The following is a 23,688-nucleotide window of genomic DNA, read 5'->3' as shown; positions in this document are numbered from 1 at the left end:
ACTCAACTCGACAGCAATATCAATAGTACTCTCCTTTCAGAGCGAACACTTCAATTGAAGTTATACTAAACCAGCTGACCTTGTTACAGAAGGTCGGGGTTCAAATCCAGGACATCCCGGTGTGGGCCCTTAAACTGGGCATACACTGTGCGATTTAAGCCCGTTTTTAGCGATTTTCAGTTTCATTGTGTGTCGTTTGCGGTGCAGTGTACAGGGGGGAGCATGCAGCAATTAATTGCTCGCGACCATCTGTTGGGCATCTGATAAATTTCTGTCATGTCAGAAATTTGGGTCAGCCGACTACCGCCTCTCGCATTGTTGAAGCAGAGCCACGAGTCGATTCTTCAAACCTGGTGCCTTTTTTCCTGACTGTGTCTGTGCAAAGTGGCAAACATGGTCAATTTGGCTTTGAGTATAAGAAATAAATAGCATATTAAATATGATAAAAAGTCAGTGTGTTAGAGCGTATCACTATGGGTGGAGGGTCCCTTCGCTGCTGAAGGGGTTATTGTTGGTAATATCATAAATTCTAATGTTTATTGGAAATATAGTGTGTGAGTCCTTATATGCCAACCTCTTTTTTTGAGGTCTCGGCACACAGATTATGCATGTTTCTGTCTTCTATGGTAAACACAAACTCTGCCTCAGAGGAGCTTTCCACAGGAGCCGACAGGCATTTCACATGCACAGTGTGAGCAGTCAAGTTGTGGCTGACGGTCGGACGTACAGTGTGAGGACATAAATCCTGAGCTTTGGCTTCACATTGCAGACGATTTACTTGGACAATGTGACTTGGAGTTTTACAACAGCATCAAAAATGAATGTAATGTTATGGTTTAATTTAAGTTATTTATTCATAAGGACAATTTTAGGTTCTCCCAGCTAAGGATGTCATTTTTACCAAGAATATTGCAGAGATGGTAGGACTTGGGTTTTCGATTCACACCTTGAGAGCTTTCTTGTAAAGGGAGAGAAAGGGCTTCAGCGTTGAACCTTCAGCTCGTCAAACAGAAATCATCATACAGGTTCTTATACATCTAAAATTAGCCAGAGTATTTTTTGTTATTTTGATTACTTTCTTCGATTGTTTAGGAAGAATAAGTTAGAGTCAAGAAGATATTAAACGTAAGAGTGCTTGGATGACCATTCCAGATACAGACTTTAGGATCAGGCAGATGCAGTGTCTACTTAACTTTGAGGGGAAAAAGTGAGTTAAGAAGCCTCATGTACATGTGTCATTGTTGCACTGTTTGGCAGCATTTTTTTTTTTCTTTAAGCGTGGACATATGGACAAATTAGTGTCATATGCATACCTCATTGAAACTTAAAGACCTTTCAATATACTTTAAATAGCACACAAACTTACAAGCCATCTTTCATAAGCCATGAACAAGGTTTGAACTCGGCCTTAAGTGATTTGTTCTGTTCTTTCATCCGTTTGTTCTTTGTTAGAGAATGCTTATATTTAATGTAGTACCGTATAGCTCTTCTTTCAGCTACCTGCTCCTGAGGGAAATGCATTCTATGTGTTTAGCGATGACGATCATCTGTGGCCGTATTATATCTCATCTTCTGCCAATTTCAAGCAGTTAATGGAAATTTCCTGCTTTGACAGTAAATGCACTACTTCTTTTCAGTCCTACATGGCAACACTTCAACCACAGATGATGCCTTGTTGGTTATCAATAGCTTTCATTCTGCTAGTGCCAGATGCAGTGTTTAATTATTTAATTCAAATGTAAAATGTGGCATGAACTCAATAGCTATGTAAAATCACAGAAATCAGACACAGATTTAGAAAACCCCAGCTTGTTTTTATTAATTTATTTTGCAATTCAACAACTGATTGAACCTGAAATCTGAACTGAGTTCATTACATACACAATTACAAAACCTAGTAACTGTCAGCAAAACTTTTCTATCACATGAACCCATTTGCAAATATGAAGGAATGACCGGCAGCTGGTAAGGCTCACGTCATCACCTGTAGATGAGAACAGTGTGTCCATGTACATGTCCATGGTCTCGTAACCAAAATGAAGCCTTTCACCCTCCTTTACTGTTGTTCTACTTCCTGATCCAAAGCTCTAAATCCCACTGCTTCTTGAAACAAATCACAGTCGTGTTTCTTGGTCACTTATCTTTCATCTTACACCCCCAATATGGGGGTAACTCAGTTACTCAGAGATGTTGTGCCTTCTAAACCCTTTCATTTCCATCCCCACCCCAACCCCAGCGGTGCCTTCTCAGTTCTTCTTGGCCTTTGGCGAGTCGTACTTCCGTTTGCTGGAGTACCAGAGGAGCAGAGGAATGCCGATTGAGGGCAGAGTCATGACACCAAACGCAGCCCAGTCCAGCTGTATAAGGGCAACAAGGGGTCGTGAGATTTCAAGGACATTCCAAAGGGAACATTTTTTTTTGTCCTTTTTAAAGTCGGAAGTACTATTTCAATATAAATCTGCATTTATCATAAACTCCAAGGTCAAAGAAAATACTATTGAAGCACTACTAAAGAGCAGATTCTACACTGATTCACAATACTATTAACTGCACACTAAGGATACTGACAGTAGTATCAAGGAACCCCTATTCCATCATGGTAGAATCAGCCAGTGTAATGCGAACAACTATGTGTCAAACATGTCAGCACACAACTGCTGTGGGTTCAGGTGTTTTCAGTCACAGTAATCAGATTAGCTCTATGGCCTCACATGGTGAACAAGCCAAAATAATTGAATTACGCTATTAAGCCAAAGTTACAATGTCTCACATAAGTTAATTGTGTTAGTGTTTGTTTTTTGTGCTTTTGCTGTTCTTTAAAGTGAACAGTGCTCAATGCATGCGTATGTTTAATCAATCAGTTAACAGAGGTCTTGTGTGATAAGAAGTAAAAGGACTGTATTTATATAGAGTTTCCTGGTGTTATTGACTATTCAAAGCTTTACAGCACAAGTCACATTCACACACATTCATACAGAGCAGCTATTTACCACACTAATTCTGGCACATTCATACTCTGCCAGAAGATCCGTCAGAGGCAATTTGGGGTTTAAGTGTCTTGCCCAAGGACACATCGGCATGCGGACTGGAGGAAGCTGGGATAGAACACGACCGACTTTACCGCCTAAGCCACAACCACCGAAAGTAGAGCAATGCTTTGGTTTGTTATCGTTGCTTCTGATTAGATATCAACAGGTCAGTCCCCTGTGAAAAAAGACTGAGCAAAATCATTTTAAGCATGCAACACTTACATAATGAGGTGAGAAGCGGCGATCAAACTCTCTCTGAGCCAGGATGCCTCCTTGGCCTGGGGCACTGGTGAAGCCAACCTGGAGGATATACAAACACTTTAGCTACCTTCACGTCACTACACACTTGAGCTACTGTGTTCCACGACAATAATGAACTGGTTTTACCACTACTTGTCCTCCCTCCTGGGCCAGGTAGCTTACAGATGCTGAGGTGAAATTAAAGTAACCAGCCTTCAGGGGGCGCAACACCACTGTGTGAGAGACATTGCTGGCACTGAAAGTTCCAGAGTTAAAGCTGACAACTTAAAAAAGACGGGGTTATGCTACCATACTAGACCTGAATTCAAAAACAGTTGAAAACCTCCTTCAATCTGACCTGCTTTTAAGTTTTTCAGCTGTATCGGATCAAAGGGGTTGACCTATCCAAGGGCTAGTTCTTCACTGATCTCTGCTCCTGAACAATTACTGTCATCTTCTCTGGATTTTGTCCATCTGTCTTTGAAACATACTTCGTACTTCGCCTTCTCATATGTTTTGTAGGGGTGGGAGAAATAATACATTATTAGATGCATCGTTTATAATCTGAATTCTACAACTCAATATTCCACATTAAGATGCAATTTAACATCACCAAGCTTCAGATTATGGCAGACCGCTGCAAGCGAATGAGGCACGTCACGTCCGCTACGTTCCTTATGAACGTCATGGACGTAGAGACAATGTGCATCGAGTTTACACTCTAGGCTACATGTTAGCACGGCTAAACATGAGCAACAAAAGCTAGCGTCTTGTTTCCTTTGATTTCCAAGGTGGCCAAGAGATACCCGAGCATTCCAGGTAGCAGTGTCTTTTTTACTGCTGGGGATATAGTAACTGTGCAGCGATACACATTTACACCGGAGCACGTAGACTCCCCCTGCTCTCGTTCCAGCACCCATCAGCTAAGCACTTTTGCTATGTTGCTCTTTGATCATGCATTGTCAGGATTTAAATGTGCCCTGTTTTGTTCCTTTTTTGTTTTACCACATATTCCACAGAAAGCAATATATCTGTATGAGAGCAGGTAAAAAATTTTTTTAATGTACTACAAGGATGCTGCTACAGGCACACCTTTGGACTTTTGTTGTTGTTATTTTTTGCTGTGAAATATAATGGCAAATATAACCTTCCAGTGGACATATCTCTTCCATTGATTATTATCAATAAAATATAATGGAAAGAAATATATCTGTTTATTTTCATTAGTGGTCAAAACAAAATGATAAATCATTTTTAGTTACAAAGTTTTACTGTGTAGTAGATTCCGCTGTTTGCGATATTGACAAGTAATCAGAGGGAAAGTCAGTGTGAGTAATATGAGACACAGAGGTGTTTTTGATGAGCTGTCTGGGAATGCTAAGGCTTTAAACTACCGTTAACTAGTTCATCTTATCGCACCAACATTCACTGCAGGTTGAGAGGACCATTAGTAAGACATTTAAGTTCAAGGATACGGTGCTATCCTGTCCCATTTGACATTCAACATTCCGGAAACGATTCCAAAGTCTTCAGGAGGAAAAGAATCATCTGAAAGCTCCACCTCCAGAGCAGCACTGCAGAGACGGACAAGAATGGTTAATGACAGCCACACGTGAGATTTGTAGTCTGATGAATTTGTGTGGAAAAGGCAACTATTCTTCTCTTTTCTTATGTATTTATGTTTTCTGGCATATTTTGATCGAGCAAGGTTTTCACATTGCGTTTGTTCAGTTTGATAAGAAATGTATGAATAGGTCATCCAAACAAGTTGAACTAATTTTAAATACATGTTCACAGCTCACAAGCCATTTGTGTCACACACACACAGAGAGACAATCAGCAGTTGTATTCTGTCACACTGGGTACAGTACTGACCTGGAGCCCACATTGTAGATGTTGTACTGTAGGGTGAGGTCACGGCCCTCCACAGCGTAGCGGTTTAGCAGGGATTTAGAGGCCAGCAGACGGGCCCCCTCCTCTCCGGAGCCCAGACTGACCACAGCCAGGACCACAAACACGTAAAGCATCTTCATCATCTAGAAAAAAAAACAGGCAAAAATAATTCAATCAAAATCTAACACTGCTGGATGGACGAGGTTTAAAGACACGTCCTCTGTAAGAATGTGAAAAATACTGTCACTGCAGCCAAGCTTCTAAGTCCCGTGGGAAGCCTGTAGAACCAGAGGCCGTCATTGAAGCAGGGTCCAGGTGGTTTCAGAAGGACATGTTCAAACAACTGAAAATGAACGGCTGACCAAATTACATTTGGCTATGAAGGGAAGGGGACCCTCTTAGTACTCTGATTGAACGTGGCCAATTCAAAGCAACCACACAAGCGGACGACCGGAAAAAAAGATTTAGAAAACCAGCAGCATTTATATTCACAAATCCGAGGACGGTAATGGATGGAGCATAGAGTTTCATGTTTTGAGTGCTCAACACGGACCGTTACCGACACTTACGTGGACCAGATGAGCACTTCGACATTAGGTTTCAGCGACGTGGTAAGTGAGTGGAAGTAAAGCAGAGCGCTCTCCCTCTACAACTGTAGTTAGTGCTCGGCTGTCTGCCACTGACATATTAAATTACATATTAGTGTCGGGTGTGCAGGTTAAAAAAAGGAGACAGGGCGACTTACCGTTCGCTAGTCCTCAAATCGCTCGTAATGAAAGGACTCGACAGGCGCAGGCTCAGAAGCTTCAAGCTGCCGTTTGCATGACGTGTACTGAGGAAGCCTGACGGAAGGCTCCGACCAACACAGCGCCCTCTGGTGTTAGGGAGGAGCTACTAATTTTCCCACTCATGCTCTTCTTCTTGTTTTTTTTTGGCGGGTGGCAAACAACAAATTGGTGCATTACCGCCACCAACTGGTATGGGGTGTGGCTGAGCATCGCTATTATTTACTATATTTTTAAAAAATTAAAAATATTTTTTTTATAATAATAACAAAAAAACACACATCTTCTCAATTATATAAGTGTGTCTAAGATACTGAAATATGACATGATAACATTATTTTGAGTTATTTTGTATATTATCTATAGTGTATTTTTTTATCTGTGGAGGTTTTGGATGAGATGCCTTCTTTCTTCCTCATATTTTTGATAGTGTAGTATAACATGCTCTATTGTTTCTTCTTGCCCATAGTTGTCAAGTTTACCTGTTTCATGTTTACCTGTTTTGAATAGTGTACTGTTTAGTCCAAACCTAAGTCTTTGAATTATTGTCTCATGTCTCCTGTTCCTTCCTACCCTCCTCATTTCTCCCGTTTTCCTTTGAATCCTAACTCTGTAAAACCCTGTCCTTTCTTCTTATTCTCCCATTGCTTTTGCCCCCTTTCCTTCAATCTGTTTAATAATACTCTTGGTTTCTGTCTTGCTTGGGTTCAATGCTAAGTCAATGTAATTATTCTTTGTTGCCTCATTTGCATCCTTATCTGCCATTTAATTTCCTTTGGTACCAACATGTGCTGGTATCTGCTGTGGAATTTTATCTATCCTCCCCTGGGAAACTGTTAAGACGAGTCTTCTCAGGCACCAAGCAAGGTCAATCTGTCTGTGGCAAGCCACAACAATCATCGAGCAGCTGAAGTCTCTCTTGAGGTGTCATAGTCACGGGGAGATGACGACATTACCCTAAACTAAATACATTACAGAGACCGGGAACAGGCTGATTGTCTTGGGGCGCCATACACTGACCATATTGTTGATCTGTGTAAAAGAACCAGAAATCTCCTTGATATATATTGAGCTCTTATAATAAATACTTTTGCTTAAGACATCCACGGTTTCCATCTCCCTGAATCAGCATCCACTCCTTCAATTATTCCTTTTCAGTATCCATAAAAAAATTACTGTAAGACCCATCATTTGAATTCTGTATAATGTTTGTTGTAGAATGTCAGATTGACTGTACTTTAGACTGGTTAATGATGAGCTTGAGTCTATACAGATGATTGTGTAATCTTACCACTGCACTGCTAACAGTATAGCAAGCATTTCTCCTGTATAAATTTATAATTCATCATTAATCCTTTTGCCTGCTTTGAGTTGAAATTCTGGCACAACAAATGTTATTCCTGTTTATTAACTAAATTCTTTGATGCATCTGTGTAGATCTGGATGTAACTGTGCATCAATCTATGCCTGCATGGTATGTGATTGTTGCAATCGGGAAGGATCCAGGTGGTATTGTTGGCATGTTGGATAAAAGTTAATTTAGTTACTTCAAGTTCTGTTGCTTTCTGTTTGACTGTCCATCCAAGGCTTTTTGTTTCCCTCCTCTCCTTTTTCCTATATGGTTTCGGAATGTCTTATGCTGGCTGATCCTTTCCATGGCCCTGTAGATGAACGCAGTCATTCAGTGAAAGCTGTTCTCTTCTCATTTCCAGTGGCATTTATTCCATTTCCACCTGTAATGCTGCTGTTGGAAGATTCATGATGGCTGATGAACGAACTCTTATTGTATGTATAATGTGTAATGTATTAATGCCCTACACAAAACTACTCAAAATGAGGCTCAAACTAAACTGACAATGATAAAACCCATCAGTGAAATCCATCCTATATGCAAATGCATGAGTAAAAATAATCTAACAATATAATATATTAGATTTAGATAGGCAACATGCCATCTATTTAATCAGAAAGTATATGTTTAATGTGATTTCAGCATGTGCAGTGTCAGAATGCATGGACAAATCCAGTTTTAGGGAGAATTAAAATGTAGTTAGTAGTTAAATGTAAGTATTCATCAAACCATTTTTAGCCATCTACATCTTTATCATTTGCTTAAAATAATCTCTATTCAATTCAATTCAATTCAATTTTATTTGTATAGTGCCAAATCACAACATACATTGTCTCAAGGCACTTTACATAGTGAGGTCAATATTACAATATAACAGAGAAAATCCAACAAACAAATCCCACAATGAGCAAGCACTTCGCGATTTGGCGACTGTGGAGAGAAAAAACTCCCTTTTAAGAGGAAGAAATCTCTGGCAATTGACCTGATTTGTTTCTACTCTAGGCTATATAATCAGAATGCCCTGTATACAGGTCCAGTCATTGTAATGACATTATAAAACCAAACGAGCAATGTTTCAATTCTTTCCCACACTTTAAAGGGAGGGCTGCTACCAAGGTAAGGTTACGGCTGTTTTTAATGAATCATCACTATATATGATATAATCTTTTTTTTTTTAGACACCACTGAAATTGTGTTTTGTATTCAATTATATAATATGAAGTTATACTGAAAATTAAGTTGGGAATGGTATGTCGCTGGGGGCATTTTACACCAGAGCAAGGGTAGCATTTTCCCCCAATTGTTTTTAAATACTATGTTATATCAATGTGATATTTTGTTCCAAACTTATAAATAGTTCTTACCTTCTTTAACTGAAGAAAGTAAGACATATTTGTACAAATGACAGCCATGGAAGCAACACATAGACATTAACTTAAGTTATATTTGGTGACTATCATAGACAATCCTTTTTTTCTTATGCTTCGTGTCTTCACTAAATTAAACCATGAATATTTCAAAATGACTATATGTTGAATAAAGAAAAAGCACCTCAGTAGAAATATTTTCAAGGGATCGAGCCCATATCCAAATGTATTTATGTGAAGGCTACATCACCAAGAGGTTTCACCAAACTGAGTGACTGAACCGAGTTCAGCCACTAGGTGAAGACAAATAGTTATTATTGCCTGATTTTGTGTGTGTGCGTGTGTTTGTGTGTGTGTGTGTGTGTGTGTGTGTGAGAGAGAGAGAGAGAGAGAGAGCACTTTAAAATGTTATTCCTTTGTAAAAAAGTGTCCTCCCTGCTTAACAGCAGTGTGCTAAATAGCTGCATGGTCTGTATTCAGTCGGGTAATTACTTGTCTGTGGAAGTGTCCATACAAGGGTTGACCGACCCCTATGGGAGGGGTTTAACGCCTTGTCTGTCAATCTTCTTGTGTCGCTCTCTTTGCCTTGATCACAGAGCTCAACTCCTGATGTGCTACTTGAATAAATTTGACTTGACTTGACTTTAGGTCCATTAGTTAGGTGCTTGACTGACATCGCTTTAAGTCACACAGAACAGATAGTTGATATGTACAGTAAAGTATATTGTTCACTAAAAATCTGTGCCACACATAAGTCTCTCTGACTGTGATGACCGTGGTGCAGCTGTGTGATGCAAATGTTACAGGCTGTAACATTCATGCATGCTGGAAAAGCCATACGAGGCAATTAAGGGTTAAGCGTTTTAAGTGTCAACGGAATGCTGACTGGGGGAACTAGAGAGAGAGGGGGGGCAGATAGGTGGGTGACACTGCGGTGGAGGCCATATATAGCAGAGCAGCAGCAGCTCTGTAGTTCATCAGGTGTTCTCCTTCCACACGTACAGCCATGCCTCGTCTCGTCTCGCTCCTGCTGCTGCTCCTGCTGCTGCTGTGCAGAGACAGCTCAGCTGTTCACAATGACGCCACTGAGTCAGTGAACTCTCAGACGCGACACGTCAGCAACGACGGTCTGGCCGCAGAGGAAACGAACCAGGCGAGGAGTGGTGGGAGACGGCAGACTGACGCTGTGCATGGTGGTAAGTCTGACCGATTATTTGACGTAAATGTTTGTGTTGCTCAGAAAAGCTGGACAGATGTGTAATGGGTGACTTACATTGTTTAAAAATCTTAAAATCTGTGATCTGTGAGGCACCCTGCAATAATGAAAATGTTTGGAAAACTGCATTTCATATAGTCACAACCCAAAGTGTTCTAAACACTAAGAATTCCAGTGTCACCACTTACCATGGTCCAGGGGCTTTAACCAATCAGTATATATATTCTTTTAGATGAAGACATCAAATTTGTCACTCACAATTAAATGTTTTGCCACATTAAATTTTAAATGCAAATGGTCTTCATCCATATATCCCTTTTCTACCCTTATTGGCCATTTAAAGTCAGGCACAGCCGTTTAATATCTTGCCCTTGGCAAGCGGGGATCGAAACCACCGAACTCTCTGGTTAAATACTACAGGGCCTTGAGCATGTAGACACAAACACCTGCAGAAATTATCTCCAGTAAAAAAAAAACTTGCCTGGCCTCCACTCTGGTACAATTTTGTGTTATGCCACCATAAATTAAGTATTGGGGACAACTTTACAAATAAACTTAATTAAGTTAGATGAAACTAAAAATTATAAGTCTACACAGCCCTTACTCTTCATAATATAATATGGAGCAATTTCCAGTTATTGTTTTTACAGTGCAGGTGGGTTTTCAAAATAGAGCAATTTTCATAAACTAGTAACAACTAATTTATTGCTCATTAGTTATTCTCTGCTCTTCCAAGAAAATGACAGAGTAGATCCTCATCAGTTCATCGTTATATCCATCGACAGCAGGTTTTTAAACAAGTATTTTTAATCATAATACTCATATTTATGTACATGCTAAAGTTTTAACCATGGATCTTTGTGGGACACAGAAAGTGCTTTAAATCAATAATGTGTCAGTAAAATAATATTCCTGAGTGAAGTTTGGAGAGAAACAAAGAACACAGACATGAGTCAATATCAGTCCTTCCTTCTGTCCTCCTGCCTTCTGCTGCTGCTAATGTCTGCAGGTACCGCTGGTCAGACTACAGACAGATAGTAACAATACACAGTGAATGGTTTTATCAGCGCACAGGTTGTGTGAACATGTTTGCTTTACTTTTAATTTTACTGACAGTAATTTGTTCTTATTGTCAATTCAAGTTTTCCTCGCCCAACATGCTTCTCCGCTCCACTGCTCAGTGTGTGTGTGTGTGTGTGTGTGTGTGTGTGTGTGTGTGTGTGTGTTTGGTGTGTTTGCACACACGTGTTGTATGCAGGAGATGCAGACATGAAATAAAGTTTTTCTGTGGTTCTGTGGATCAATTTCACTTCAAAACAAATCCTGTGAGGGCATTTACATTGTTGTATAGATGTAACTGTGCGAGGGTGAGCTTCCCCTGATGACAAAATGTTGTGTAGGTCTATGTAATGAGCTGAGCACCGGACAGCCAAGCATGATGGGCTTCAATGGGTTTCTTTGCCTGGGGCTACTTAGAATTGATCGCCTGTCATACAGTCCTTCAGTAGATTTCCTTCAATATGGAAATGCCTGAAGCCTGTACTCCCTGGTTGCAAAAAAAAGTCAGTTTCTATAGAAGTCTATAAGAAAATGAATCTACTTCTGACTTGATTTATAATGTCAGTAAACATTTTCCTGAGGACTTTATAGTCTCAATCACTAGTTTCATGTCTTCTCCAATACAGCATGATGTTCATTTTGTGAATTTATTTAGGCCCAATCCCATTTCTCATTTTTACTCCTACCCCTTGCAGTTGAAAATCTGACTTTAAAATTTACCCCTATGAAATGGGACACCCCTTCAAACGCGATACTTCATCAGTAGTCGCCGATGGCTTTACGTAAGCAGACTCAATGTGTTTTTACCGGAGATTCAACATGCCTGGAATGACAGCAAAATCATTGTTAAGATGCTGTTGCAGTAACTATGGTTACATACCCAGAATATTCAAATAATAAACATGCTAATTAAGGTATGTTGGGCATGACAGGACAGGTGAATCACACTGAAAATACTCTATGGTCTTATAACGATAAAAAGGCACATTATGTGAGTTGATAATGAATTGTTTTGTGGCTTTTATGAAGAAAAGTGTCCAAATACATTAAAAATATAAAATATTTACATTTGTGAGTTTCTTTGGTTGCCTTGGACATTATTTCAGCCGACTTGCCGGTGATTCGCAAGGCATTCTGGGAAATATCTCACAGCCCTCCGTTTGGACTGTGGGTCTGTGAAATCTCAGTTTGGAGGGCCAACTAGCCCTCCCCCTCTATAAAGCACTGTGGCATGGATACAGCTTGATTGATTGCTGGTATGTCCAATTGGTGCATGGTTGCAGGTGTAGGTGGGCATACAGTTGACAAGCTCTCAGTCAGCCCCCCCCCCCCCCCCCCCCCCCCCCCGACGTTAAAAAACCCCAACATGGCGCTGATCAAAATGTGAAACTCTAACAGCAGTTGACAAACCAACGGGTGATGTCACAATGGGTTGCCATTTGATCAACACACGTCTTCACACATTCATTTTAGGGGTGGAAATCTGTGGGCACCTCACGATTCGATTCTGATTCAGAGGCTACGAGTCAATTATAAAACGACAATCAATGCATTACATATTTTTAATCTTCTAATCTTTTTTTTTAATCATTAATCGTTTTGTTTTGATCAATTATGAAAATAGACAGATACATATCTTTCCATTATATTTTATTGATAATAATTATCAATGGAAGAGATATGTCCACTGGATGGTTATATTTGCCAATATATTTCCCAGCAAAAAACAACAACAAAAGTGTGCCTGTCGCAGCATCCTTGTAGTAAAAAAACAACTTTAAGACTAAACAGTGTGTTTTCTAAACTTCAAAACATAAAGCTGCTCTTATCCAAAAATAAGACTTTCTCTTCCTGTTATGGGCAATGAGCATAAAATTCCTGAGACAAAAACAAACATACATTTAGTTGCTTATGAGAATCAAAACAGCTTTCATAAAAAAACAATGTAGACGTTTGTACCAGCTCTCATACAAAAATAGTACTTTCTGTGGAATATGCGGTTACACACTAAACAAAAAAGAACAAAAAAACAGGGTACAATCAAATCATGATCCAAGTGCAACATAGCAAAGATGCTTAGCTGGTGGATGCTGGACGTATAAGGGGGGGACGTATGTCATGTGCCTCATTTGCTTGCAGCGGTCCGTCATACTCGTGGTATGAATGGTACAAATGCCACTGAAGCTCGGTGATGTTAAGTTGCGTCTTAAAGGGCCCATATTATGCCCCCTTTTACACAAGTTACATTGTTTTTCAGGTGTGTGAACTACATGTCTTTGCCATTCCATGTCAAAACACCTCAAGGATCAAGCCACACAGCATCCTCCTCTTTCTGTATAAAAAACCCTGTGAGACTATGGTCGATTCCAGCGCTTTTCTGCTCACTCCTTGGCCCCCTCCCATCGTGTTCCGCAAAGCTCCGCCTCGCTCCTCCCCGGGTCTGCTGCGCAACTACGGCGTTGCGCTGCCATGACAACAGTCGCACGTAACAAGGCACATACACGACGTGGAGACCCGGGAGGTGAACACGTTCTCCATAATTACACACAGAGCACAAGGGGCTGGGCGATAGAACGTTAACGACATCCCGGCCGGTAGCCGCAGGCCGGTAGCCGCGAGCTCCGCCGGTAGCCGCGAGCTCTGCCGGTAGCCGCCAGCTACGGCGGCGAGTCTAGCTTGGCCATGCCCGCGGTCGACGTTCGCTTGCGGGGAGAAAATTATGGCGTAGACGCGATCTGTTTTTCCGCACTTCAAGGGGGGAGGTGCTGCTCAGGTTGGGGGCGTGGTTCCCCCAGTAGCAGGAGTCAACTTACGTCACTTGACGCCCGGGCTGTGAATGGCTCGTTTACAGACCGTCTGCACGATCAACCCAAACCACGAATCAACGACTCATTGTTTTCTTTTCATTCTCCGTGGGCTGGCAGACACCCCAGATAACAAAATATACGTGGAGGCAGGCTGAAAAGGTGCCTGGAGCATAATATGGCCCCTTTAATGTTGAAAATTGAGTTGTAAAATTCAGATTATTAATTTTTCTGCATCGAGACAATTGTTCAAATGCGAATCGGGATGCATCTAAGAATCAATTATTCCTCCCACCCCTAATTCATTTTGTGGGGATGGGGAGGCAGTGTATAAACAACAGTAGTATAACAGTTCTGTAGGGGATTTTGTTCATAACCAAAGTTAAAACTGACCTGAAAGGAAGGGCCCAGTTGATAAATGAACTGCGTGTCATCTCAGAAGCCTGAATAAAGTATGGCCTACTGTAATGGCAGAAGCCTAACAAAAAGAGCACCAAAAGACTCATAATTATCTTTGATAATTATTAATTATTGCTAACAATCAAATTAGCCCCTACCGATTCACAACACTATTGAATAGCATCGTTAGGCTAAACAATAGGGCATAGACATAGATGTTAATATGCCATTTTAAGCCATGAACAGAATTTTTGGGTTACCTGATAAAATTGCAATTGTGAGCCTTTTCTACTGTATGGCGTTAGTGTAGTTTAAATACTTGGTTTCTTTTGTACTCTGCATGTGCGCAGAACAGCACCGTCGCGCACAGAAAGGTAACCACGAGCGTAAAAAACATTCTCGCGAGCGAGCATTTGTGCTCCGCGCAGGATCATCAAGGATGTGTCGAGGAAATGTCAGAGTTGGAGAAAAGCGAGATGCATTGATTCATCCACTTCTATAATACCCTAACACATGTAAAAAGAGCATAAACAACATGTGTCATATGCTTATAGATTGTGGACAGCAGCAGTAATATGACTCCAGTAATCCTCCAGTTCAATATGAACACTGACAATTAACATTGTCGAAATGTTATTGAACTGCAGGCCTTTTTTCCTTGTTTGATTTGACAGTCAGTTGTCGATAAGTAGGCTATATGTAGATACAACCAGCCTACTTGATAGGCTATGGCACTAAATAATAACACAAGTTAGACATTATGATGTTCCGGACCTTTGCTTTAGGAAAATTTCTCCTAGTGGACCTCTTTGAATTTTAATTAAAAAAGTACATGAAGGAGACGGATGTAAATTAATGCTTCTGGAAACATCAGTATGCTTCACCATTTTCTGGCTGGAGTTCGCTACAAAGGTTGTCTGCCTCCTTGACACAAACTGGGAACTGGTTCCAGAGGAGAGGAGCCTGGTGGCTGAAGGCTCTGCCTACTTTTACAGCCCCGGGAACCACAAGTAGTCCTGGGTTTACAGAGCCAAGTGATCTATTGGGATAATGACCTATTTAATATATGATGGAGCTTGATCATCAAGAGATTTGTAGTTGAGGAGCAGGATTTTCAATTCTATTCTGAATTATACAGGTAGCCGATGCAGAGATGCTAACACTGGAAAAAAAATATGCAAGAACTATTGCTGCAACATTTTGGATTAACTGAAGGCTTTTCAAAGACTTATTGGGAAACATCCTAACAGTAATGAATTACAGTCGTCCAGTCTAGAGGTGACAAATTAATTAACTTGTTTTTCAGCATCCTTTTGAGTTAGGGTGTTTATAATTTTCTTTATATTGCACAGGTGCAAAAAAGGCTGTTGTAGAGACCTGTTTTATTTGTGGGTCAAAGGAAATGTCCTGGTCAAATCTATATGTTAGTATATGATCAGATTCTGTTTATCTTGGTGTATTTACAAAGACCTCAGTTTTGTCTGAATTTTGAAGTAAAAAATTACAGGTCATCCAGGTCTTTATATCTTGAAGACAATCCTGGAGTTTGTCTACCTGATTAGGTTCATCTGGCTTCATAGATAAATACATCTGGGTATAATCTGCGTAACAATGGAAAATCATGTGTGCTTTCTGATGATATTGCCTAAAGTAAGCATATGTGATGTGAAAAGAATCGGTCCCAGAACAGAAACTCCTCACAAGACACAAGACTCACAAGTTGGGTCGGAGGCTATCAAAGCGAGGCAAGATGATCACAATTAAAGGGGTTGAACTACCAGAAGGCAACAAAGGCATAGCATGGTCTTCTGAGACAAAGAAGCAGAACAAAGAAAGGAGCGCCAAGACTCTTGGACCCCCGCATTTATGTGAGTTTCAGTAAGTTTAACTTACTGTGTATTGTTGTGAAGTTTGTACCGGATCGCGGGTCCTGTTTATCGCTGCTATAATAACTGCGTTATTATTGGTGTTGCTTGACTGTGATTTGTGTCCGACGATGTCAGACTATTGTGTGTTGCTCTGCCATCGTGTCTGAACTCAGCACGCTGTCGTTGGTTTAAAGACCAGAGACGCCGGCTCATCAGCTGAGCCGCCGTGTCCCTGTGTCACACAGACCAGGTGCTGGATCTCAGTCATCATCGCATGAGCCTTAATGCTGCTTTGATTGCTTTCCCTTAGCTTTCTTACTAACGAACATTTACACACACTCGTGGGTGCTTGAGAGATTGTGGTCTGAAGTTAACTTCATCCCAGAGATCTCCTTTGTTAGAGTCACATGTTTAAAGGTAGCCGCCGTTTAACTTGAGGTCTCACACCCCACCTTTCTCTGGCACCATGTGACTTCCCAGGTCATGTCCGCCATCTAGTTCCTCCTCCCCTTTTCAGGGGCACACGCCTGTGCATGCACGCACACACGCTCACACACACACAAACACATACACACTCTTGCTTGTTGTTGTCTTTTCATATGATGTTCATATGATATATGATTGGTAGCTTAGCATATGATAGACATTTATTGATACAAGTAGTATTGATTGTACATTGATATTGCTAAAGTTAATAAATGCTGTTATATTTTAAAAATAAGTAGTTTTTTTTGTTATTTGCATGTACATTGTGATAAAGGCTGGTTGACATAGTCAGCAATCGGATTTAAACCTTCAGCTCACTCCATGTGCTCATATCTTCCAGATATGAACATTTTGAGTGAACAACCTTAATTCTTGAAGCTGAATTGACTATTTGGTTATTGGTCCCGGTTTCTGGGTGGTGCCCCATTGCTAATAGCATTTATTAATAAGCTCTATTGATTTTAATAATTCATAATTATCGTTGATAATTCATAATTATTGCTGATGACCAAATTAGCCCAAACCGATGCACAACATGTACTTATTCATTCTTGCACTTAATAATAGTAATATCTTCATGGTTGAATGCACTTATTGTAAGTCGCTTTGGACAACAGCATCTGTTAAATGAATGTAATGTAATGAAAAAGTACAGTCCATTTACCACAATAGACAGTAGTTCCCAAAGAGATGAAAAAATAATAATTAAAAAATGTATGCAGGATGGGCCGAGACATCCTGACCTTTTGTGCCTGAAATGTGTCAGTCGCCATAGATATGTATTGAGATTAGACCTTTTCTGTCTGGTAAATGCCCATGTTTCCAAACCCAGTTTGCTGCAACATAACCTTTTGCTTGAAAATGTGAAATCTCATGTCAGAGTATAGATAACTAATGATTTATGGATTACTCTATAAAGAGGAGAATGTAATCAGGTTTTCATGTTTCAGGTGCAGCCCAGAGCCAAGTGGGCTGCAGGGAGCTGAGGTCCACAAAGTACATCTCTGATGGACAGTGCACCAGCATTAACCCCATCAAGGAGCTGTTGTGTGCTGGGGAGTGCCTGCCAGCCCACCTGCTGCCCAACTGGATTGGGAGTGGGGGTTACACTGGGAGGTACTGGAACCGCCGCGACACCCAGGAGTGGCGCTGCATCATTGACCGGACCAGGTCCCAGCGGATCCAGCTTCAGTGCCAGGATGGAAGCTCCCGAACCTACAAGATAACCGTTGTGACCTCCTGCAAGTGCAAGCGCTACTCCAGACAGCAGAACAACTCAGGACACAAGGACACATCTTTCAACAGTGGTAAACAGAGGAAAAGTCTGAGGAAGGCTGGACACCATGAAGAGAGAGTCGAGAGGCAGTCTGATGACTGAATTAAGCCCATCCAACAGTTACGATGGGCTGGTTCAAACAGAATCATGTTGCACCTCAACAGAACATAGTCACTGCACACTACTGTTGTTCGTCAAGAAATAGTTCCATTATATAATTTCCGCCTAATGTAGTTTCTGTGCAGATTAATTAAACAAGATACAACATGTCACTTGGTAAATTTTACAAGTTCTTCACTTCATGTTTTCATGCAAAGCTAAGAAAATAACATCCTGACTTAAAATGTTGAACCAACAGTTAACCAGTGATTCAATTTAACAGAATATTTTATAAAAGAGAATACCTGGACCTGAGCACCTCAAAACATTAACACTGGTCCTTCTAATGGAGCAAAATATTCACCTGACGCGTTGACGGGATAGCTAATTAGCGCTAAGATCCCACCTATGCCACTGTCGTCGGATGTCCTTGTATCAGAGATGTAGAAGAACAATTGTCGCTGTCTTTGTGCACCCCAACAAGAGTTGCCTTTTATACCGTGACCAGGTGAAGGAGAGAGCTTGGCAGAATGTAATGGAGGAAATTGGACACTGGTTTTTAGCACCAGTTAGCACAACCGCTTTGTGTGGCTTTCCCACCGGCATTCCTGTCTGCCTTTTTTCATACAACAAGTTATAAAGTTAAATACAAGTTCATGTTTACGCATGTTTGTGTGTGTGTCTGTGTGTGTGTTTGGTCAGAGAGTGGAAGGAAGAACGGGGAAATATTCACATTATTCACGAATAAGCATAAATGTTCTAGCAACCAAACTCAGATACTCGTGCGACTAAACGGTGTGAAGGCACCATATCAAAAGCATCTCTGATGAGTGGTCACCAACCTGTCGATCCCAATCGACTGGTCGATCTTTGAGATTTTCCCTGTAGTTACAATAACACGAAGAATAAATATACAGTATTGCTGGAACAAGAGGCCAGAGGGCCAGTTATACTGTTCTGCTTTTATTAAGTCCAACTGGGACAATTAGAACTGCAGAGGAGCGCTCACAAAACAGCAGCAGAATAATAAACTCTGCTCAAATCCCTCCTCGATAAATGGTCGTCTAACTCCGATAAATCACCCACTCAGGCTACCACTCCATGCACTTGAAAATAGTAGATAACCACAAGTTGTTTATTGACTCTCCCAACCTTATAGTTTTTAAATAGAGCTGTCGCTGACTCTACGTATTTGTGTTTTGTTATCATTTCACGTTTTTCAAATACAGTTTGCCTAAATAAAAGTCAAGTTAGATGATTTATGCTCTTTTTCTCTCAATGATATGATAGGTAGCTCTTGACCTTTACCAGGGCCGAGGTCAGGGAGCTTGGGCATTAATAGGTTGGTGACCACTGTCTTAGATAAACGTGCATGTGTACAAGTCTGACATTGGTAGACATTAGAATGCATACTGTAAATACAGACCAACCTGGCATTACAGTATCTGCATTTATAATTATCAGGCTTTTGTTTCATAATTCTGTCGTCACTACAAGTTGCTACTGATTTTAATGAGTTCACATTAAAGTGCAAAAAAAAAATGAAATATGTTTGAAAGTGAACAAATTACAAATACATTCTGTTTCAACAATTTTGCAACTTTAACATTAACAAAATGTCCCCATGTCAATGAAAATATAATTATTTCCTATAAAACATATACTCTTCCAAATGATTTGTATACAAACATTATTTCTGCTGTCAGAACAATTATTTGTATTTGGATCATATCTAGTTTTCCAGTTAGCTGCCTTTCTATGTAATGCTCTTCATTTTGTGCCCTACCTAACTAAAATACCATCCACTCTTGCAGTCAGATATGTACAACAAGCCACTTTGACTGTGCTTCTCCTGTGCTTCGGATATAAGGTTTGGTATATTTTAGAAAGGAGTGGCCTTTATATAATTCAAAGGCTCAACAGAACACATGTAAATCATAATATTACCAGGATTATTTCAAGTTTCAGATGTGAAGTTAGATTTATGTAATAAAGAGTAATGCTTAGATCGCCTGTAGTGTCACTCTATAGGTGGGTAAGGTTTTATGGGTATTTTATATGAATGGTATGTAATTTATTTTTGTACCACAACAGTTGAAGTTTTTATTATATTTTCTTTGTGCAATAAATAGTCGCTGAAAATTGTTTACAACAAGGCTGTGTTTCTGACATAATGCTGCAGGTATACGAGACAGGCTCACTGCAAACACAAACTCCCTTAACAACAGAGGCCTCAGTTGGTGATCAAACTCTTTTCAAAATACACCACACTTTGGTTTACTGTGAAGGGGATATCTTTTCCTCCAGGCTCTTGGCGCTTCTTCCTCTTGTGGCAAAAGGTAAAGACATTAAATTGTCTCTTGTATGAGGAGCGGGTGTACCAGATCACAGGAGATTGTATCCCTTTGATCCTTACACGTTCAAAAACCCATAAATCTAACAAGTAAAATGCATGCAGCTGGAGTCAGCAGATTACTGTTTCCTAACTCAGAAATAGTAAATTTGATGAACAGAACAGAAAGCATAGAGGCATGGCCTTTTTTACAGTCACAAAAAGGTCAAAGTTCACATGAAGTTTGAGCACATTTTCCCATTGACCGAACCAATTATCTTTTTCCATTTTCTGACTCTACTACAGCAATTTTTAAATTTTATTGTTGACTAAGAAACTTTATTAGAGTGCTGAATTACAAAAAGGCCACATTTTATCAAAAGTATTGCATAAAATCCAAACATTGAAATGAACAAAGGCAAGTCAGTCCATCGAGATTATACAGGGAGTAACAGATTTAAATAATAACAATAAAAAAATGAAGATTTGAACAAGGTTACCCCTAACATATGAAAAACACTAAAACATCCCTCTTCAGCCAATTTTTCTCTCGCTTGCATCAAACAATAGGAGGACCTCTGATCGTTCTCTGAGGAACCCCGACAGTACGATTTACATCCTCCATGACCACACAGGTTTTTTTCAGGATCCATGTAAGATTATTTTTCATGTGGATCTTTTAAAGATCAAGGTCCCTCTGGGCGGCCAGTTAAGTTCATCTGCCACCCTTTCTTTAATTTAATTTCAAAAATAGAGAACCACTCAACCACTTTTCAGAAAATGGCGAACAGACAAACATAAATCACAGGAATGGTGATTTGCTCTGATCCGTTCACATGATGCGTCTCAGTGCTGAAAATAACATGAGACTTTACATCATCTACAGAATTAAACTTCCTTATTTATAAACTGAGGAGAAATGCATCATCTCTCTCTGCATATTTTTTAAATAATAAAAGAACAGCAAATGTACGGAGGACCAAAGAGGACTAAATTAAAAATAAACCAGAGATCTTGGTACAGAATACCGACGAGCAAACACTGGGCCAAAAACGCGGAGTTGCAGTGCCCCTAGCTAGCACATCTCTTAAGGTGTCGACGTGTGATGTTTACAAACTACGCTCGCATTGTAGTTGGTGCAGCCTGCACTATTTCTTTTGTTTTTTGATTTACGGCACCAGGGCTGAGCCGAAAACCTGTTTGGGTTTTTTCGGTATGCATACAGAACCGACAGCTAGTGGACCATGAGGAAATAGTTGCTAATTTTTACAAAACGTACATTGCTTTAGAATCGCTTACTGACCCTTTAACACCGTAAGCGGTCCCAATTTAGAATGGTTCACATTTAAGTTGCTACATGGATAGCAATCAGTTATTGAAGATATCATCACGGAATGTCCAAGGCCTGGGAAGGTTGATGAAAAAACAAGCACCTGGGGTCAAATGTTGTTTTCCATGGAAACACACTCAACTTCAGGAGAGGTTATTACGGAGAATGTGGTCAAAACAGGTCTTGGAAGCTAATTTTTCATCTGATGCTGAGGGGTGATCATTGAAATTCACTAATCCATTCCTTTTCAGATTCAAACCACCAATGAATCATTCAATTAAGGAAAAAAAATATTCAATATCAAGTTCTTATTCAAGGCCATACCCTTATTAGTAGCGGCTTCTAACCATGTTGTCGTCTATTTCCCTTAAAATGTGGTTTCAATTCATTCATTTGAGGATGCAAAATATTTCCATTTCAATTCCACTAAGGAATTATTTCTTCTCACCTTCAATTCAGGATACATTGTTTAATATTTGGAATAAGAATGGTTAGTGGAGTTTTAATGATTTGTTTAAATTGAGAACTCATTGGCTTTGGTCGTGCAATTAATAAACATATTTAACAAATCTAATTCACATTTTCTTACATAGGTACTATATCAATGATGTAATCCCACAGCTCCCCCGAAACACACCAAAAATTTGAATTTGGTCAGATAGTCACAGCCAGTACCTCCACAATTCCTGAGTTTGCAAACATTCAGCAAACCTCTTCCAAGGTGATGAAATACAATACAAAAACATTTTTGAAGCACTGTCATTCTTTGAATACAACAAACAAAAATTTCTACCTGCAGAGTTCACATGAATAGGACGATACTGCACAGTGAGTCAGTTAGTTGTCGGGCAGGGGCCGTGGGAGATGAAGCAGAGGTTGGCGTGTTGGCCCGAAACCCGAGGATCTGGGAGCCGATCTTCATGTGATGAGCCAGTTGGTACCTGCTGCTTGCACTGGTTTCATTCAAAGATGGTGTAGCTTCAGTTGCCTTTGCCAAATGTAAATAGTCTGCTGTGCAATACATTTTTTTCTTCATTTTATTTATTTATTTCAAAGTTATATTTTAATATTTATGCAACCTGAGTATTTGCCTTGCAATAAAGTGTATTTTTGAAATTGATTGGTTTCTCATTGCATAAATATATAATAATATGAAGATTACTTCATTTTTTCATCAATATACTTTTTGGATCAATTTAAGGCATTACAAATATATTAATTTAGGGTATTCAGATTCACTGATTCAGTACTACAGATGCAATATCTCAAAGAAAACCATAACAAATGTATCAAAGTAAACGATGATGTAATATTGTCAAGCTTTATTTCGCACGCGTGTTGAATATTCCTTCCTCAGCTGTGCCCTTAGCAAGGTCATCATATGTGTAGAAAAGCAACATGAGTATGTGAAACTATGATCCAACAAAAAGTATTCCTCCTTACAAATTCATCACAAGTTGAAATACTATGAGGGGAATAAATCATTTGAGTACATAATCTGTAGTCATGATTATCAGTGTTGAAAAAAATATGTAATTATGTGCTGTATGCCTTTTATTGCTTGGTTTCAGCGCAGGGTCGATGTGCATTTTACTTTTCCCCATGGCCAAAGTGGAGTATTGCTTCAGGAAAACACACACAGGAACTTCACCTTTGTTTTGAAACGCTGCTGCCTTATTGACAGACACACAGGAGATTGTGTGTAAATAAATAATAAATAATTTGACAGTGCTCTACAGTGATAAATAAATACGTGAGTGATGAGTGCATTTGCAAATTAAGTAGTCCTATGTGAACGTGACTGTAGCCACAGCTGGGAATATTGACAGATACTTAGCATAGCATAGGGTGCTACGTTTGGTGAAAAATAGTGATGCTAACTAAACAGTACGACACTGATGGGGGAGCATTTAGCCACGAGATGACACGCAACAGCACACACTTCTGCAAAAACTCTCAAAACTTGATAGACAGAGTTGATTCTTGAGAGGATAGACGAGTTTCGACTATAGGAGGAAGATTGAATTCAGACACTTGGAACAGATGGTTCGAAGTTCAGACACGGTTAATTACAGCGCTGGATCGAGAGCCTCTGCATGCTGCAAGATGGTTTTGATAATGAACAGAGCAACACAAGAGTTTATATACCACACC

At 39.9% G+C, this 23,688-nt stretch overlaps 2 protein-coding genes across 2 annotated transcripts; one reads left to right on the top strand and one right to left on the bottom strand.

The window, feature by feature from the left end:
- Positions 1-1,793: 1,793 nt before the first annotated feature.
- On the bottom strand, positions 1,794-6,060 carry ssr2 (signal sequence receptor, beta). The gene is made up of 6 exons (XM_035635104.2): positions 5,908-6,060; positions 5,145-5,305; positions 4,745-4,843; positions 3,417-3,525; positions 3,252-3,329; positions 1,794-2,357 (listed from the first exon to the last, which is right to left on the bottom strand). Exons 2-6 carry the CDS (start codon positions 5,303-5,305, stop codon positions 2,247-2,249), a joined length of 558 nt encoding a protein of 185 aa, XP_035490997.1. The 5' UTR covers positions 5,908-6,060; the 3' UTR covers positions 1,794-2,246.
- Positions 6,061-9,600: 3,540 nt separating this feature from the next.
- LOC118311363 (sclerostin domain-containing protein 1-like) lies at positions 9,601-20,178 on the top strand. The gene is made up of 2 exons (XM_035635171.2): positions 9,601-9,861; positions 17,448-20,178. Exons 1-2 carry the CDS (start codon positions 9,672-9,674, stop codon positions 17,873-17,875), a joined length of 618 nt encoding a protein of 205 aa, XP_035491064.1. The 5' UTR covers positions 9,601-9,671; the 3' UTR covers positions 17,876-20,178.
- The last annotated feature ends 3,510 nt before the right edge of the window (positions 20,179-23,688 follow it).

The sequence above is a fragment of the Scophthalmus maximus genome, chromosome 5, assembly GCF_022379125.1.
Source record: "Scophthalmus maximus strain ysfricsl-2021 chromosome 5, ASM2237912v1, whole genome shotgun sequence".
Lineage (NCBI taxonomy): Eukaryota > Metazoa > Chordata > Actinopteri > Pleuronectiformes > Scophthalmidae > Scophthalmus > Scophthalmus maximus.
This window is presented reverse-complemented; position numbering and strand designations above follow the sequence as displayed.